We start from the raw sequence: 17020 nt of genomic DNA on the forward strand, positions 1-17020 counted from the left end.
TACTCTCATACATTTAAACATCGGATGCAAATTTAGTAAAAAAAAAAAATGCTTGGGATTTTGCTTTGGAGGATGGCAAGTTAGTCAGATGTTTTTGTTGAGTTCCAAAAGAAGGAAGAAAGCCAGACAGCTTACTTTCACTGTTTAATTAGATATTGTTAGCACTACTGTTATGAAACAGTACCTGCGCTGCCAGTGCTAACCGACGTCAGCAAAGTGCCCCACGCATGCACAGAGCCAAAAAGTTCCAATCTGCCTGTTCTCATTTAACTCACATGACCACATATCAGATATGTAGCTAATTTAGGTCTTGATGCCCAATTCTGATTTGTTGCCTATATCAGATTTTTTTGAACGTCTGTTTACACGTTCTTTCAACTATGACTCATATCCGATACACGTGTTTACACTTGCCATACCATCTGAAACATCTTATAGAGGGTGGTTCTTGCGCTACACACTAGCCAAGATAGACAAAGGTGAAGTATGCTTGACGCTCTGCGATATATGCAAAGTTCGCGAAACATCACCATGGTTTTAAAACGGAGGAGGAGAAAAAAAACTCCTCCGCCATAATTGCAGCCTGTGCATATGCTTCATTCACCAAATACTGTCACCTGCGATGTTATAATTCCATACGCTTTTACCGGAGAATAACATTGTCATTACACCGCAAAAAAGTTGCAGTTTTAATGATTTACAGAACACAATGATTTAGGAAATCCAATCTGTCTGTTTACACGACAATCACATTAGCACATATCTGATTTATTTCCACATATGAGGGAGGCCTGAAACCGATCTCGAAATATCGGAATGCATGCGTTTTTTTTCTGTTTACATGAACAAAAATTGAATTGCACATTTAAACATAGCCTCAAAAACACATACGAAAGTGTCTTAGATCTGATCTGAAATGCATCAGATTTGTGCATTCCAATACACTTCAGGATAAAATCACATAGCTAGTCAAATTAGAATAAAATTGAGTTAGTTCAGACTCGTAATGTGCCCCCTATATTTCTGTTCTCATATAGATAAATCAGCTGATAGAAAAACTGAAGAACCAGTCAGAGAGTCATAAACAAGCACAAGAGAACCTCCATGAGCAGTTACAAGAGCAGAAAAGCCAGCTGCGCTCAGCACAGGACCGGTGCCTGTCCTTGGAGAGTAATGTAACAGATCTCACTTCACAGCTGACCCAGAACAAGGAGAGACTTGCCCAACTTGACACCCAGGTGTGTTATCTTACACAGAAATGCAATGATCAATGTTTGTTTATATTTTCTGTTTCAGCTTATAAAATAATAGTGTGAATTGATTTAATTACCAGCTAAAGGCTAAGACAGAGATGCTACTGTCAGCTGAAGCAGCGAAAACTGCCCAGAGAGCAGATCTAGAGAGCCATCTAGAAACTGCCCAGCATGCCTTGCAAGACAAACAACAGGTAAATAACCAATAATTCATATTTTTTCTAATGCAAACTCCTTCCAAAGTAGTCAAGTTTGGATTTACATTATTCTTGAGTCTAATAAAAAATTAAGGCAGTTTTAATGCGTTGGGTTTGTGTGCATGTATGTAGGAGGTGAGTAAAGCTCAGGCTCAGCTGGAAGAGCAGAGCTGTCGGCTGCAGGAAAAGCAGGAACAGTGCTTGCAGCTGGAGGCCGGTCTGAAGGAGATTAGGGAGAAGCTGCTGGCTGCAGAGCAGAAGACCGACAGCCTGGAGAGCCAGACTAAGGTCAGCAGCACTCACCAGGTTTAATTAGTCCCTTAAGTAACTTTGTCTATAAAGATTTTTTCTTCTTTGCTGGGACTGAGAATTCCCCTGCTACTATCTGTTCCCCAATGGCTTAAGCCACAGTTTTATTTCCACATTTTAGACGTGAATTCTATTCAGACCATGTTCATGTACTCATAAAACATTTCTATTTATTGCAGAAAGCAGAAGCTGAGTTAGTGGAGCTGCGATCAGGAAGGGAACAAGCACAGAAGGCACAGAAAAGACAGCAGCAGCAGATTAGTGAACTGGAGAAGAGGAATAAGGAGCTCAGTCTCCACCTGGACACTGAAAAACAAGGGTAGGTTTTTTATCTTTCTGGCAATTTTTCATCTTTCTGTGTTATTTTGAATGATAAGGCACAATAAGGAAAAAATTGTTTAATTAGATAATCTTCATCAGTATTCACGTTATACTGTCAAATTTATTTGGCATGGTTATTTAGGTAAAAAAATGGTATTTTACTTCATTTCACTTAATTTTACTGCATTTCTGTCTTTTACATTTTCAGAAAATTCATTAAATTATTAGGTTTACAATCTGTAATCCAGGTTACTGTCACTTGTGTGATTAAAAAAAAAAAAAGAAAAAGATTTTTACTTTGTTCCAACATCTTTACGATGTTTTATGAACTGTGGTGTCAGAGCCAGAGAAGCACCAGTGCTTTTATATCACTTATATCATTATTCTTATATCTTGTATTGCTCAATGCACCAATGTACTAAAAAATAAACGAGACTGGAGGGAACTGGGATTGTTAGGGTTGTGAGTAGTGTTACAGTTAAACCGTTAAGTTTCATTTCTTGAACACAATACTAATACTAATACTTGAAGTATTTTCAGTTTGTCACATTGGATTGTTGCTCATTGTGTTGAAAAGAATTCACATCAACCCTCAGTAAATTTCTTCATAACCCTAATTGCTGAAAAAAAAAAAGTGGGCTGTTGTAGGTTTTTTCTGTAATGTTTGAGCTGTATAATGGAGAGTGTCTTTGTGTGCGTGTTTCAGGGCTGCAGCTCTTCAGGAGGAGCTGCAGAAAAAAAGCTCAGCTTTGGGAGATGCACAAACGCATGTTCAAAGGTTGGAACAGGAACAGAGTGATATTAAGACAAGACTGGAGAAACTCATTGGTGAAGGAAATGTGCAAAAATCTGAACTGGAGAAGAAGCTCAAGGGCTTGAGCATGGAGCACCAGAAAATCAAGCAGGAGAGAGATACACAGGCCAAAGAGCTGCAGAAGGTGAAGGAGGCTCTAAACAAGGCTTCTGCAGCCCTAAAGGAGAGTGAGACTCAGCTAGAGAAAGAGAAGAAGGGCAGTACAGCAGCCCTAGAGGAGAAGGTGGGTTCTTATGGGCTAAGGGCAGGAACAGTCAACTTAGCTCTGAGTGGTTTGCCGACTAACACGGTTAGGAAACAAACATCACAAAGCAACAATTGTGTACATGTTTTCCGCACGTGTTTTATTTTGGCTGCAGGTACATTCATGAGGTAAATTCAGAATAAAACATGCATTTCCCATCGATCATTGAGTAGTAATATACCCACAGACTGGATCTAACTTCTCTTCCAAACTCAACACTGCTGCAGGACAGACATGAGATACAGGGATTCTGCACTATTGATTGATTGATTGACACAATTGATAGTTTTTTAGACATCAATAGCCTGACTGCATGATTTTCATTGTTAAATTGCTCTCAGAAAATGTATTAATATATATATATATATATATATATATATATATATATAGTAAATCTCATGGTTTCCGTTGGGTAATGTGCAGCTAGACTTGCAATAATCTAAAAATTTTAAATTTAAAATCTAATTTAAAACAAATTCATTATGTTACAAATAAAATAAAACACTGGTAAAATCTCTGAAAAAAAATCATGTAAAAAAAAAAATGATATATCCAGGCAGCTCTGAGGCCTCGAACGTCTAGAGTCGAGTGACTTCGGCTAACTTCGGCTCAGTGTGCGTGGAGTTACGTTCTTCCCATATCTGGTGGGTTTCCTTTAAATCAGGGGTGTCAAACTCATTTTAGGGTGAGGTGCGGATGAGAAGAAATGTGACCATGTGCGGCCGAATTTGTTTTTTGTTTTTTTAATCATAGTGCATCGAATTACAACAAATACACTATATTCTGTAAAACTGTATTTAACAAGTCTTTAGAAACTGTTTATTAACACTCATTTCTTTTTGGGGAAAAAACAATGCCAAGTAATGGCAAGCAAAATCCTTTCCTTTGAACATGAATATGAATATAAACATGAATATTACTCAGATACTTTTTAGTAATGATAAAATAGGGAAAAAAAATGCTGCAGACTCTGTGTACAGACAGTTACATTAAATATGAAGCTATAGGCTACAATATAATTTACAAACTAGAAAAACACTTCACAATTTATATTTTTCACAATCAATAGTTTAGAAAAAATCGTATACAAAAATAAATTCTTTATGGTTAATGCAAATGAAAAAATCATTTACTTTGGATATAAGCATTAACTATACACTACAAATGAGAACTTTCCTTTAACAAATAAAAATCTAGATGAGGTTTGACATACGCAAGTATACACACGTACGCATAATGCTTTTAACTCCTGCTTCCTGACACCTGACTTCTCTTTTCATTTCTCCTGAAACATCCGCCCTTCCAGATTAATTTTTCTTTTTTTGGACCTGTTTTTAAAATCGCGAGTGCTTGCCACACATCTTCAAATAGCCGAAGAAATTTGATTTAGGCGCAATTTAGAATGCGCACACGTGTTAGAGGTTTCGGCAGAAGTGCAATAGAAGAGCAGTTAAATGATCAATGATAAAATAAAAAAATGAATAAAACCAAACACAATATTGCAGCAAATACCCGGACATAGACTTTATTTAGGACTACTACTAATAATAATAATGATAATAAAAAAATATTTGATATTTAATATTATTGTTCAAATCATCCCGCGGGCCGTACTGGACGCCTTAGTGGGCCGTATGTTTGACACCCCTGCTTTAAATACTTCCACAGTCCAAAGGCATGCAGATTAAGCTATTTGTGTTTCCAAATTGCCTGTAGTGTGTATATGTGTGTTCGTTCTTGTGCCCTGCAGTGAACTGGCACTCCATGCCAGTGTACTCTGATCTGTGTCACAACTCCTGTGGAATAGGCACACAGTACACTGTAACGATCAGCCTTGTATTTAAACCTAGTTACACTAAAACGGGGTCTAGAATCTAACTTTCTAACTAAGGTGTAGCCTTAGTGGAACAAGAAAAGACAAACAACAACAGTTCAACCAAAACCCAAGTGTAATGTATTAAGTGATAAATGAAACCAAAAGGGTGCACCAAACAAAAACATTTATATACAAAATATGTACAAAATACAAAAATGGGTGTGTGTGTGTGTGTGGATGGAAAAAATGTCCTGAGCCCGGGTTATTACTGAGGGTGTTTGAGTGTGTGTTGCGGGAGAGATGGCTCGGTCTCACTGGTAAGATGGATTCTGTCCGGAAGCACAAAAACAGAACAAGAGGTTTAGTGATTGAGTCCGGTAAGGATAAATCCAGCGAACGGGATGATCCATGGCAATCTCTCTCTCTCTCTCTCTCTTTCTCTCTCTCGTCACAATAACAGCTCTGTTTGCCGGACCCCATGACCTGACACGTCATCGGGATTCCCTCGCGCTGTAGCAGAGCTTTACCTCGGAACCAAAACACAGTCTTTTGGGACAAAATAAACCATATCGGGTTCAGTTTGTAAGGCCCGGCAGTTTTATTTTTATTTACCTGCATAATACAGCCTATCTAAACAACCCCATTATGTGGCTGTGCTACAACACTTTATTGCATTTATGCAATTTTCAAAAATCCCAATTCTCTGCATGTGTAAAAAAGAGTTTAGGAACTTGTCCAAACAAATTTGATTAAGGACGCCCCTTGTAGAGAAAACTACCTTGTGTTACACCTTGAGTGCAGTGATTACTCAAGTTTTTTTGTATTAATGTTACAGTGAAACTAATTTGTTTATGTGGAGTAATAATTTAAAATGTATTAAAACATAAAATAAACAAAATATAAAAGTAAACTAAATATAGAACTAAAACTTGACTTAATCTCTTCTTTACTCTTTTTCATGCAAACAAAATATAGGCAGGATATTGTTAGCAATGTGCATGGCTTCAGTATAAACCAACAGTAAAACAATTCACCTGGTCTATAATCCTTAGCATTTTGTTAATATAGACAGCATTTCTCTCTTACAGGAGAAAGTTTACCAGAAGGCCCAACAAGAGCTTCAGAGGAACGTAGAAGCAATGGCTAAAGAATTGACCACAGCCAAAGCGCAGTTGGGGAAAATGGCAGAGGTAAAAATATAAACTTTTCCAATTATACTTTTTTTTAAATACCTAGAGCAGAACATTTTAACTTAAGTGGAATTAAATTAGGTGGAGAAGGGGCTTCAGGCACAACTGCAAGAGCTGAATACCCAATTGAAACAGTCTCAGGATGCAGTAAAGGAAAAGGAGAAGGACATCCAGCAGGTTCAGACACAGCTAAAGACAGCCCAAGGATCCTTCACTGAGGAAGTGAAAAAACTGCAGAGCCAAGTAGCAGACCTGCAGACCACACAGACAAAGAAGGCAGGTGCTTTTAGCATCATATACATAGAATGATAATGGTGTACAATTTGTCATTCTGCCACCTGGAGCTTTTTTTCAGCATTGGAGTCACATCTGTAACTTACCTCCATTAATTCAGCAGATTTGAAAGTTGTTTAACTTTAAAGCTTGAATTATCTGTGCCTTAGAACAGCAGAGGAGTTTCTTTTCTAGATCACATTTTGGCTCTGTAAATTAAAAGGAACCTCTGTGTGATCTAGGAGGAGGAGTTAACTAAGCTGAAGGAACAGATGACTGTGCTGTCTGAACAGCTGAATTCTGAGAAAAACCACAGAGCAGAGCTTCAAAAAACCTGTGACAGCACCAAAGAGACCTTATCCAAAGTACAGTCTGATTATTATGGCAAGGAGTCTGAAGTCTCTTCTCTGCGCCAGGACCTCAAGGTTTGTGTGTGTGTGTAAGACAAGAGCACAGTTAGTGGATGCAAACATTTTAAAATTAGAATGATGTCAATGATGACTTTAGTCTTTACAGATTCACAATACATACTGTATTAATACATACTGTATATAATGCATACAGTATGGTAACCCTAAAATCTTTTGTGGCATTTTCTTTTGTCAAAATCTGCAAAAGCACTGCATTTTTAAAGTTAAAGGCATATTTACAACACAATGTGCCACAACATAATGTATGATCCTGGAATGTAAAGGTTGGAATGTTCAAGTCTATGCCATAGCTCTCACATAGTCGTGTACCCTAAAGCGTAGCCTGATGTGCACCTCCTTGGAATTGTAGCTACACATCACAGTGACAGTCACATCACCTGTGATTGTTCACCTGGTAGCAACGCTTTCATTTAAATCGAGTTGAACATCGGACTTCTCCGTTGTGTTCTCTCTCTTCTGCATTGCAGTAATTTCTTGAAAACTAACTCCAACAAGCTCTCCTCAGTTTCATTTGCCATTGTTTGCCATTGCCTAGTGAGTTTTTTTATACTGCAAAGAGACTCAGCCCAGCGGCACAAAAACCCCACTGCTACATAGAGATTTGTCGGTGTAATTGCAGAGCGACACCGACACAGCAATGCATGTGTATAAATACTCACCCTGCCATAGGCCACTTGGTAAGCCAATTGGTTAGCCTACAAGCTAGATAGGTTTCACATAGACTTGAAGCAGAAGCATTAATCAAGCTTAACAAGTTTTAACAATTAACAAGTAATATGGAGAGGTAAAAATTATATTGTAAGGCTGTTATCAATATCACCCCATACGAGCTATTATTCTGTTTTTGTATAGCCTTGACTGTGTGTACGTTGTTTTTACATTGGATGATGAATTACACATCAATAATTAACCAATAGTTACACTATATTGTTCGCTCGCCTCTCGTCACATGCATATGAACTTGGAGTCACATCCAATTTTTTTTCTAAGAACACCTTTGAATAAATGCGGGGACTGCGAGACAACATCAGAGCCTGACCTTAAAAATGCGCTTCTGGAAGAATGGTCAAAAGTTCCCTTAAACCTTGTGGAAAGCCTGTCCAGAAGAGTTAAATCGTATTTAAATCTTATGGATTAAGAATTGGATGTTACTCCAGTTCATTTGCATGTGAAGGCAGAGGACTGAATACTTTTGGCAATATAGTGTATCTCATCCCCACTCCAGTACAACATATATTTTTTTTTTCGGTCTGTGTAAATCAGAAACATGAAATGAGAAACTTTGGTAGTAATCGCGTTAGGGGAAAATCCTGTTTTGTGAGGTTTTGGTTTATTGTGCTGTGTGAAACACTGGCCTTGCAGTTCAGTAATGGAAGAGCTTCCTAATGTATGTATAGGCCCGTGAAGAGAAGCTGGCCCTGACTCAGGAAGAACTGGTAGCCAGCACCAACCAGCTGAACACTCGTGAGGCCCAAATCCAGGATCTGAAAACAGGACATGCAACACTGGAGAAAGATTTGAAGAAGAGGGACGAGAAGCTCAAACAGCAGGAGGAGGCGCTACGAGAACTGCAGAAGCAGCAGGTACTGATAGCAAGCTCGTTATGTGACTGGCTCTTCTGTTAGTTTGAGAAGAACAGCACACATGTATCTGGATTCTCTGTTCAGTTAAACACTACTTATCGTGTGTATGTGGGTGCTTGCTTGTCTGTGTGTGCACATGTGTGAGCAGGAGCTGATGCAGGAGGAGCTAAAGAAGGAGCGTTCTCAGGTGGAGGAGCTAAGAGAGGCTCAGAGTGGGCTAGAGAAAGAGCGGAGCAGGCTAAATACTGAACTGAAAGCTCTGGCAGACAAGAGTGAGAAGGTTAGCTGCTAAATTGCTTCAGACTGGCAAATTTAACTCTTAGACTTTGATCTTTTTGTTGAAACAGTCTGAACAGTTATAATTCTTATGGTAGAATTTTGTCTCTTTAAGATATATTAAATCATGTTAAGACCTTTATTTGCTACTAGCTGTGCTAGTGTGTAATCGCACACTCATAAGTTATGTATATGTATATAAGTTAAATATGTTTTAAAAAATATACAATGATATCTGTTGAATTTTGAAATCACATTTCAATTTTTACGTGTTCCTGTGAAGTGAGCGGAATGAAGGTATGAGATCGTGTTTTAGTAGATTTCAATTGCACACTCATAAGCATGTATTTAAATATGTACAGCGCCATTTTTGGAATATCCTAAGATATTTTACAAATATCGTCAATGTACAGACACCTCTATTTTAGTTTTATTATATGTATAGATGTATAGCCAATAATTTTTTTCAACCCTCATTGGTTCCAGATTCTCAGTATTTCTTGGCAAATTGTAGTTAGTAGTAATGCTTTAAAAATCACAATAATGCTTACAGCATTTTCCCAAGAATTAAGCAGCTGGAATTATTCTCGAATGCTTGTGTGTATAGGAGCTCAAGGACCTGCAGGCAGCGAAGCAGCTCTTACTCCAACAGAAAGTAGAGCTACAGGGCCGAGTTGAAGCGATCCAAGCAGCACTGGAGCAGGAGAAGAAGGAACATCAGAACACCCGAGAGTCCATCACACAGTCACAACAGCAACACAAAGCAGAGACTGACAAGCTGCACAAACAACTGGTACACATTTTAAAAAAAAAAAAAATGTTTTTTTTGTGGGGGGGATTTGGTGCTTACAAAAAGAGACATCTCGAGTTAATATAACTAATATATTTAATATAACTAATATATACTTATGGATGTTTGTGTGATTGTATAAAGCTTCCTTTTTGTGACTAAAGATTCATAGATATATTTTACAATTAAACATGAGATTGGAAAATTTTATTTTGAAGTGTGCCAAGGTACACGTTTACTGTTTCCTGTCAGTTGATTTACTTAGTACAACAGACATCATATGGGACATCACGCCCTCTCGTGTCCTGGCTAAAGACACGCAAGCAAGTGGTAAGGGGGGTTTGGTCACCAGAGCAACGCAGGCTTCACATCAACCATCTGAAGCTGTTGGTGGTGTTCTTGGCACTGAGACATTTTTGTTGTATTTTGATCGTGTTCTGATCAGAACAGACAACACAAAAATGGTGTCATACAGTATACGTATAAACAGCCAAGGAGGGACTTGTTTGAACCTGAACCTGGGGGCGGATCTTCTCTTCAGGAGGGGGCGGGTTGTGGGAGAAGGAAGGATGTTTTAAGGACGTTGTTGGCGGGTGAGACCTGGGAGCGCTTCAGCAGGGCAGTAGTGAATCTCTTTGTTTGCAGTGAGAATGCATACTGCCCACTATTCTAATCCATAACAGACCACCTGCCCCTCTGGGGCATGCTGCAGTTGTATAAGTTGTATGCCTTCCCTCCAATTAAACTTATTTTGCCTGTCTCAGAAAGGGGGCGGCTTCCATTGGCCAACAAAGTTGCGGTATGCAGAGGTCTGCTAGCAGCAAAGCCATGGAGGAGTGGTGGTTCACCCCCGTCCCAGTCTGAGGAGTTTGTATGCTTACCTGCTGAGGGTCTTTAACCAAATGTGGTCGAGTCCATTCAAAGTGCTCGGGCCTTGTCCACTAGAGTTACAAGTGGCAATCTTTTGAGTAATGATATCAAGAACATAATGTTCTCTATTTCAGTTCCTAACATTGAGAATGTAAAAACAAAACAACAGCTATGTCCATAAGCTGTCTACGACTAAAGGAAAAAAAAACATGATCACTTTCAGAGCGTGGGTGAGCTGCACTCTGTACTGCACCTGAATCCCTCACAAACACACAGCCCAGCTCCTGTTACTGATGCGCTGTTCAACACGCACCACGAGCTGCTACAGTATCAAAAGATGAAGTAAGAGCCTTTTCCTGTGGGGTTGTGACGGACTACATTAAACTAAGTTACATGTAACATTTGATAAACAGGATTCAATAATAGTAGTTTGTGTGTTATGTGAAGTCACTCCCTAAAGAGTTCATCACAAAATTAACATCCTGTTTAGAACTAAAGCACAGAATCTGCACACAATCATTATGCCAGATTGAGGATACATTAACCATGATGGGATTAAATATTTAAAGATCGCTTGGAAAGGAAGATGGATACAGGCAATTTTAAAGCTTATCCTCTTGCTCATAATGAATATGCTTTACTGCTTTTCAGCATCTTTTCACATGAGCCACACACACCTGCCTCTATCCTGGCCATTTATTGTCCTCACTCTTTATAGCTCCCGCCAGATCAGTTAAAATATCGGCAACTTTTTTAGCTAGGAAAAGGCTGAAGTCTTTGCAGGAGGAAGAGAGGAGAGAAAGAAAGAGTAGGAACCAGAGGAAAGAAATGAGCGGAGAGAAAGAAGTAGAAATGAATGTGAGAGATGAAAATGAGGGTCCAACTGAATTAGAGCGAGGGACAGACGCAGGGGGTGATGGTGAGTCAGATGGAGACAGATCCTGCTGTAGTTCCAGTTGGACCCAATGGTATGATTTTGTTCTTTGTTCATACAAATTACAGTGCAGTACCGCACCATTTCACTAAGTAAAATAACATATTAGAATTAATGATAGATGTTAAATTTATAATACATAATACCTCCCTGTATACTTCCCTCTCATGCCACTCTTTCAAAATCTTTTGCCATACCTTTGAAAAATTTTCTAGATACAACACTGCTTGTCAGCTTGGTTTCAGGGAAATGTCACCAGGTGCTCATCCGTCAGCAATGTGTTTTATTAAGATAAATACACTGTCTGGGATACACAGTTAGGTCCAGCGTTCCATCTTGGGATTTATTGTTGCTACTTGCGGCTCTCTTTGGTCCTCCATTTAAGCCAACTGAGGCTGTTTATATGAAAGACAGCACTTCTTCTCGAGTTTGCATCCGAGATGCTAAATGAGAGTGTGTGATCTCCACGCCGTGTGTCCATTATGTACACAGTTTGCTGCTAAGGTGTTGAAGATTACTCTACAGCCTACCATGGCTTTTGTATTTAAGGTTGTCTTTACTGCTTATAGCTCTATAGTCTACAAACTACAGAGATTCATGCCCCCACTTCCTTTGTATCTGAGAAACAGGGGAAGTTACAATTTGTGCCCTGTACAAGCACTACAGGTCTGCACACTTTTGTCTGGTTTTACCGTCTTGATATAAACACCCGCTTGGTGGTGAGACTCAATGTGCAAACAAACACTACTTTTGAGTTTTGAGTTTACTACTGAGTTTCTCTAGTTTTAAGTAATCCTTCCTTAAAATTTAGCAGAGGGTGATTTGAACACTATAGTGTTTAATCAAATAGTTAATTGAATAATACTAATGCATACATACAATTTGCAACTACTTGAGTATCACACTCCGTTTCAGTCTCCCTCCCACTCTCTGTATTTTAATTCCCAGGCATTGGAAGTAAAGGCTAAGGATGAAGTGGAAAAGCGGAAAGAGGAGGCCGAGGCGAAGCTTACAATGCAGGTTTCTGCCCTTAATGAGAACGTTGCGACACTGAAGCGAGAGTGGCAGAGCAGTCAGAGACGCGTGAGCGAGCTGGAGAAACAGACGGATGAATTGCGTGGTGAGATTGCCGTGCTTGAGGCCACTGTGCAGAACAACCAAGACGAGAGACGTGCCCTGCTCGAGAGGTTAGGAACTGCCTACTTGCTGTTTGTATTTCCCTTTCTGCTCTACTTTAAATACTTTTACTCACACATACGCTATGCTCTCTTGTGTTCCATGCTGCTGCACTCTAGGTGTGTGAAGGACGAAGGTGAAATAGAGAAGTTGCAAGCTAAAATGCTGGAGATGAGGAGAAAACTAGACGACACCACGGCAGCCATGCAAGAGCTGGGTCGAGAAAATCAATCCTTACAGGTCCTAAATACACACCCACAGACAAATACACATGCACAATTCTTGGTGGGGTTTTTGTAGAGTGCATGGGACCTTTTATAAGTCTCTCAAATACCTCCTACATTCAGTATTCACTCATGTAGATGAGCGTGGCCTTTCGTTGCCATGCATTCTTTCATAGCAGATCACTCACGTGGAAGTAAAAAAACACCTGCTCTGTTTGACTTTTCTCTCTGGTCCTGATGTGCACATTCTAATGATGCTGCTTTTAACTGAAGTACTGAAAAAACAGCTTGTTTGTTTGTTTTTTTTTGTTTTTTTTTAACAATGTGATATTAAAAAATGTAATTACATAATCATGTGTTCATACCCCATCTTATCATCAGTTGTATTATCATTATTGGTAGTGGAGTAATTAAACTTGTATACTGTACAATAGGAGTTTGGTTTAAAAGTTAACTTCAAATTAACTTTTTTTTACACATTTTATATATATTATTATTTTATATTAATTATGTTTTTTTTTTGTTTTCTAACTGAATGTTTCATTAAGCCATATTGTCATTATCACCACCACCACTCATATGCACTTTATTGCAAAATTTGTTGATTTTATATAGCTATATGTCTCTTGGTGCAGATAAAGCAGTCTCAGTCCCTTACACGGAAGTGGGCAGAGGACCACGAGGTGCAGAACTGCATGTCCTGTGGGAAAGGCTTCTCTGTCACCATCCGGAAGGTGATTGTTCTATTTCCCTTTCTTTTTTTCTTTCCTGCCTCCTCTTCTCACACCCACAGACTCTTGCGTGCGTTTGATGGTGCCGCCTGATCAAAACATCAAAGCATTAAATCAATACTATGTTAATGGTCTACTACAGGGACTCACTTTCAGACAGGCGGCATTCAAAGTCTGCCATTTGTTTGTTTTTGTTTCCCCCTCTGTGAACGGACGGTATTGTCCAGCAGCACTTTTATCTACTCCAGCACGTCTCCAGTGAAAGCACGATTGTCGTGCTGCAGCAGTTGAAGTGCTGATAGAGAAGCATGCTCTAATCAGCAAGATTGAAAACACTCAAGTATTTGTTTGTCCCACTTGTATGTCTCGTCTTAGATCAGCAGCGTTTGATATCTGAACTTTAAGGATAACATTTAGCAGTTGAGTTCAAAGCCAGAACATTTGTAGTTGATTTAAAACACACAACAAGCCAAAGCCAAATTAGACTAAAAAGTACAGAACAGAATGAAATGAGAGCAGATTGTCTTTTGAATTGTTTGTTATTAATGCTACGCGTTCGGAAATCATGGAGGCCAGCATAACTGGTATTATTGAGACTGGTATTATATTCTCTTAACTCTCTCTTCTAAAATGACCAGAAAAATCTGATTCTTTATTTCTCCACCAGCACCACTGCCGCCACTGCGGGAACATCTTTTGTGCTGAATGCTCAGCCAAGAACGCCCTGACACCATCCTCTAAGAAGCCAGTGCGGGTATGTGAGACCTGCTACGACGAGCTGCAGGGCTAACGGGCTTCTTCCCGCCTGCTGCTCTGCTACGTACCCACCACGGACTTTTCCTGCACAGACTGTCGCTTTCTCAGACGCTGGAGTCAGGAGCAGGAGTGGTGGGGTGGCAAAGCTGCAGAAATAAATGAGGACTGGTCTGGTTTGGTCTGCTCACTACGCATGAGGTGGCCTCAGAGAGAGAGCAACAAAAGAATCACAGCAGTCCTCACCCGAGCAGTGCCTTGGTCACCTCTAGGGTCATTTGGGGTTCCAAAGAATTTAAAAGGGAAAGTGGTGCAGCATTTTAATGGAATGTGTTTTGATGAGATTCTAACATGCTCTGCGCTTTGGGTCCCAGACTGGACGATTTGTACCTCAAGCTTTTTCTCTTCTGAACAAAGCAGTAATGAATGTGCCAGGATGGCATCCAGTGTGAGAGGATTCATTCATCAACAGCTCAAGTTAGAAAAGAGCACAGAGCTATGGATAAAAAATCTCATCAAAAACGTATAACTTTCCCAGTTGACAGTGTGGAACAGTCTGATTTAGTTGCTAATCTGAATGTGCAGCCAGATCAAGTACTGTTTTCCATTGCCTAATGGTACCTGTGACAACAGGAGTTAACCAAAGGCGTGTTAATGTTAAACACTAACAACAGCTGACATTTCCAGTATAAACTGACACCAATACTTGAAAATTCCTGCATCATACAGCCTTGTAGAAAAGCCCTTGTGGCTAGCTATATTTGTTTACCTTGATTAACCTTTCTTCAAAAACTACATTTGACCAATCAGTGGTCTGCCTCATTTTTAGCTGCACCTGTAATTTCTTGTTTAGTACCCTGGCAAGATGTGCAACAAACAGTACTAATACAATGTGTTGCATAATTTTCTAATGTTACCACCTCGAACTGAGCTATGAAAGAAATTTAAACAGAAATGCCCAATTATTTTTTACCTAGAATAAAAGAAACCAGCTTGCCAGTTTTTTTTTCTTCCCCACTCGAAACTCCTTCATTATTATGGGCGGTATTGTGTGTGATTTATGAAAAAATCCCAGTACATTCTGTTTTAGTTTTAAGTAGTAACACTACAAAATGTGAGAAATGGGTAGGCTGTGAGGTCGGGGGAAACTGGGATGTTACAGCAGGGGTCTCTTGGCAGTGGAAATCAGATTTGTTAGTGCAGCGTGCCACACTGTCCCTTGGAAAGTACTATTGGTCTTCATTTTGACTTGATTGAACCTTTTTCAACTTTTTTTTCCCCTCATATTAATTTAGGCATGTTTTATTAAATGGTGTCTATGTATCATACATGCTTGCTATGCTGCTCATGTTTTTTTTATTTGATTAAAAAAAAAAACTACTTTTTACGTTTTGTTTTTAATGATATCAGCTTTTCCAAATCGGTGCATCTGAGCAGTATTTTGCTAATTTCAATCAATTAGATTTTTGACAGGATCACTTATTTGCACCTGTTCGTGCCCTGCTACTAAGCAATAATTGTGATGATGTGGCTAAAACTGTGTGCGTGTGTGTGTGTGTGTGTGAATCTGTGTACGTAAGAGATTTATATATATATATATATAAATGCTATATTGATTGTATAAAATATGGGCTGCTAGAGCATTTCTAAAAGCGCATCGTCAATGTTTGTGTAGCATTATCGTTCCGCATTCTGTCATCACACTACCTGCATCTTGTCTACTCCTCTCTATCTTTCTACCCAGTGGGTGTGAAAAGTGTCACGCGTGACATGAGAGAAAAGACATCAGCTTCAAACATACTGTAGATGCAATCGGTATGCTTTGTGCTAGAGGACGGATTTAGCCATGAAAACAGCTGAATTTTTGGCGCGGGTGCTTGTGCAGACGTGCAAAAGAAATTGTACAGATTGTACTTGCTGTATAGTAAACTTCAGTGTGAGATATCTATCACAATGCGCCTTTCCTCTACATGCTTGCTTCGGCATAGAGGATGCACTCGTAGAAATGCATATTCCCTATCATACAAGAAGCAGTGTGTTTTATTTCAAGACACATACACACTCAGATGCACCAAAATCAACAAATCTAATCATTTTCATCAGTGTAAATTTCAGACTGACTCTGTATTTTTATGTCACCTACCTCCGGACTGTGTGTTTCCCTCTCAAATATTTGTTTTACCATAAAATCCACAGTCTCGTTAACACTATGGCTGTTAAGTCTCAGTCCAAGTGTCGGTTACTAGAAATAAGTCAAGAAAGTTGCCAGAACTCAGAATGTTAACCATTTTATGAGTAATACTACGCTGCAGTAGATTCGGTTATGTTTCCGCACTTCTCATCCGAACGACAGGTTGTTTCTGTTGTGATCATGTGGTCGTGCCTTAAGTCTTGCTTCCTTAGCATCAGGGCTCGGTCACATGGGCTGAGCCGAAAGGCTTCACGCTCGTACAGTACATAACTGTTCACTGTCAGTATGGCGACGCTGGTGGTTATAAATGTGTCAAAACGGTGTATGAATATAATTTATGTCAAGATGTTTGTTTTCTAATTGTTTTTCATTGATATGTTTGAGTAAATAAACTACTGTAAGTGTTTCTATTTTCATTCCTGCTTTAATATGTTCGTTGCACAATATTAGAAAATATCATGATCAGTAACAATGCACTTCACAGAGCAACCACAGGGTCATTTTCGCAAAACAGGTTGGCAGAAAAAATTTAAAGTGTAAATGAATTAGAAGAAGTATGTTTGTACCTGATGACGGTGGCAAGGAAACACTCCCTAACCAGATGCATATTCCTTTTTTTTTTTTTTTTTTTTTATAATTCTTTT

At 39.2% G+C, this 17020-nt stretch overlaps 1 protein-coding gene across 3 annotated transcripts in view; it reads left to right on the forward strand.

Annotated features, from left to right (window-relative positions):
• The window catches only part of eea1 (early endosome antigen 1), a 30211-nt gene extending 13419 nt beyond the window's left edge, over nucleotides 1-16792 (forward strand). For all 3 annotated transcript variants that reach the window (XM_053500296.1, XM_053500297.1, XM_053500298.1), the window contains 15 exons: nucleotides 1038-1238; nucleotides 1334-1447; nucleotides 1583-1738; nucleotides 1939-2078; nucleotides 2787-3117; nucleotides 6043-6144; nucleotides 6226-6420; nucleotides 6660-6842; nucleotides 8246-8431; nucleotides 8580-8711; nucleotides 9315-9500; nucleotides 12250-12488; nucleotides 12597-12717; nucleotides 13337-13435; nucleotides 14100-16792. In XM_053500296.1, the coding sequence (XP_053356271.1) occupies nucleotides 1038-1238; nucleotides 1334-1447; nucleotides 1583-1738; nucleotides 1939-2078; nucleotides 2787-3117; nucleotides 6043-6144; nucleotides 6226-6420; nucleotides 6660-6842; nucleotides 8246-8431; nucleotides 8580-8711; nucleotides 9315-9500; nucleotides 12250-12488; nucleotides 12597-12717; nucleotides 13337-13435; nucleotides 14100-14222 (2508 nt within the window). In that variant the 3' untranslated portion in view covers nucleotides 14223-16792. The remainder of the gene's footprint in view (nucleotides 1-1037; nucleotides 1239-1333; nucleotides 1448-1582; nucleotides 1739-1938; nucleotides 2079-2786; nucleotides 3118-6042; nucleotides 6145-6225; nucleotides 6421-6659; nucleotides 6843-8245; nucleotides 8432-8579; nucleotides 8712-9314; nucleotides 9501-12249; nucleotides 12489-12596; nucleotides 12718-13336; nucleotides 13436-14099) is intronic.
• Nucleotides 16793-17020: the final 228 nt, after the last annotated feature.

Source organism: Clarias gariepinus, chromosome 7 (genome assembly GCF_024256425.1).
Source record: "Clarias gariepinus isolate MV-2021 ecotype Netherlands chromosome 7, CGAR_prim_01v2, whole genome shotgun sequence".
Taxonomy (NCBI): domain Eukaryota; kingdom Metazoa; phylum Chordata; class Actinopteri; order Siluriformes; family Clariidae; genus Clarias; species Clarias gariepinus.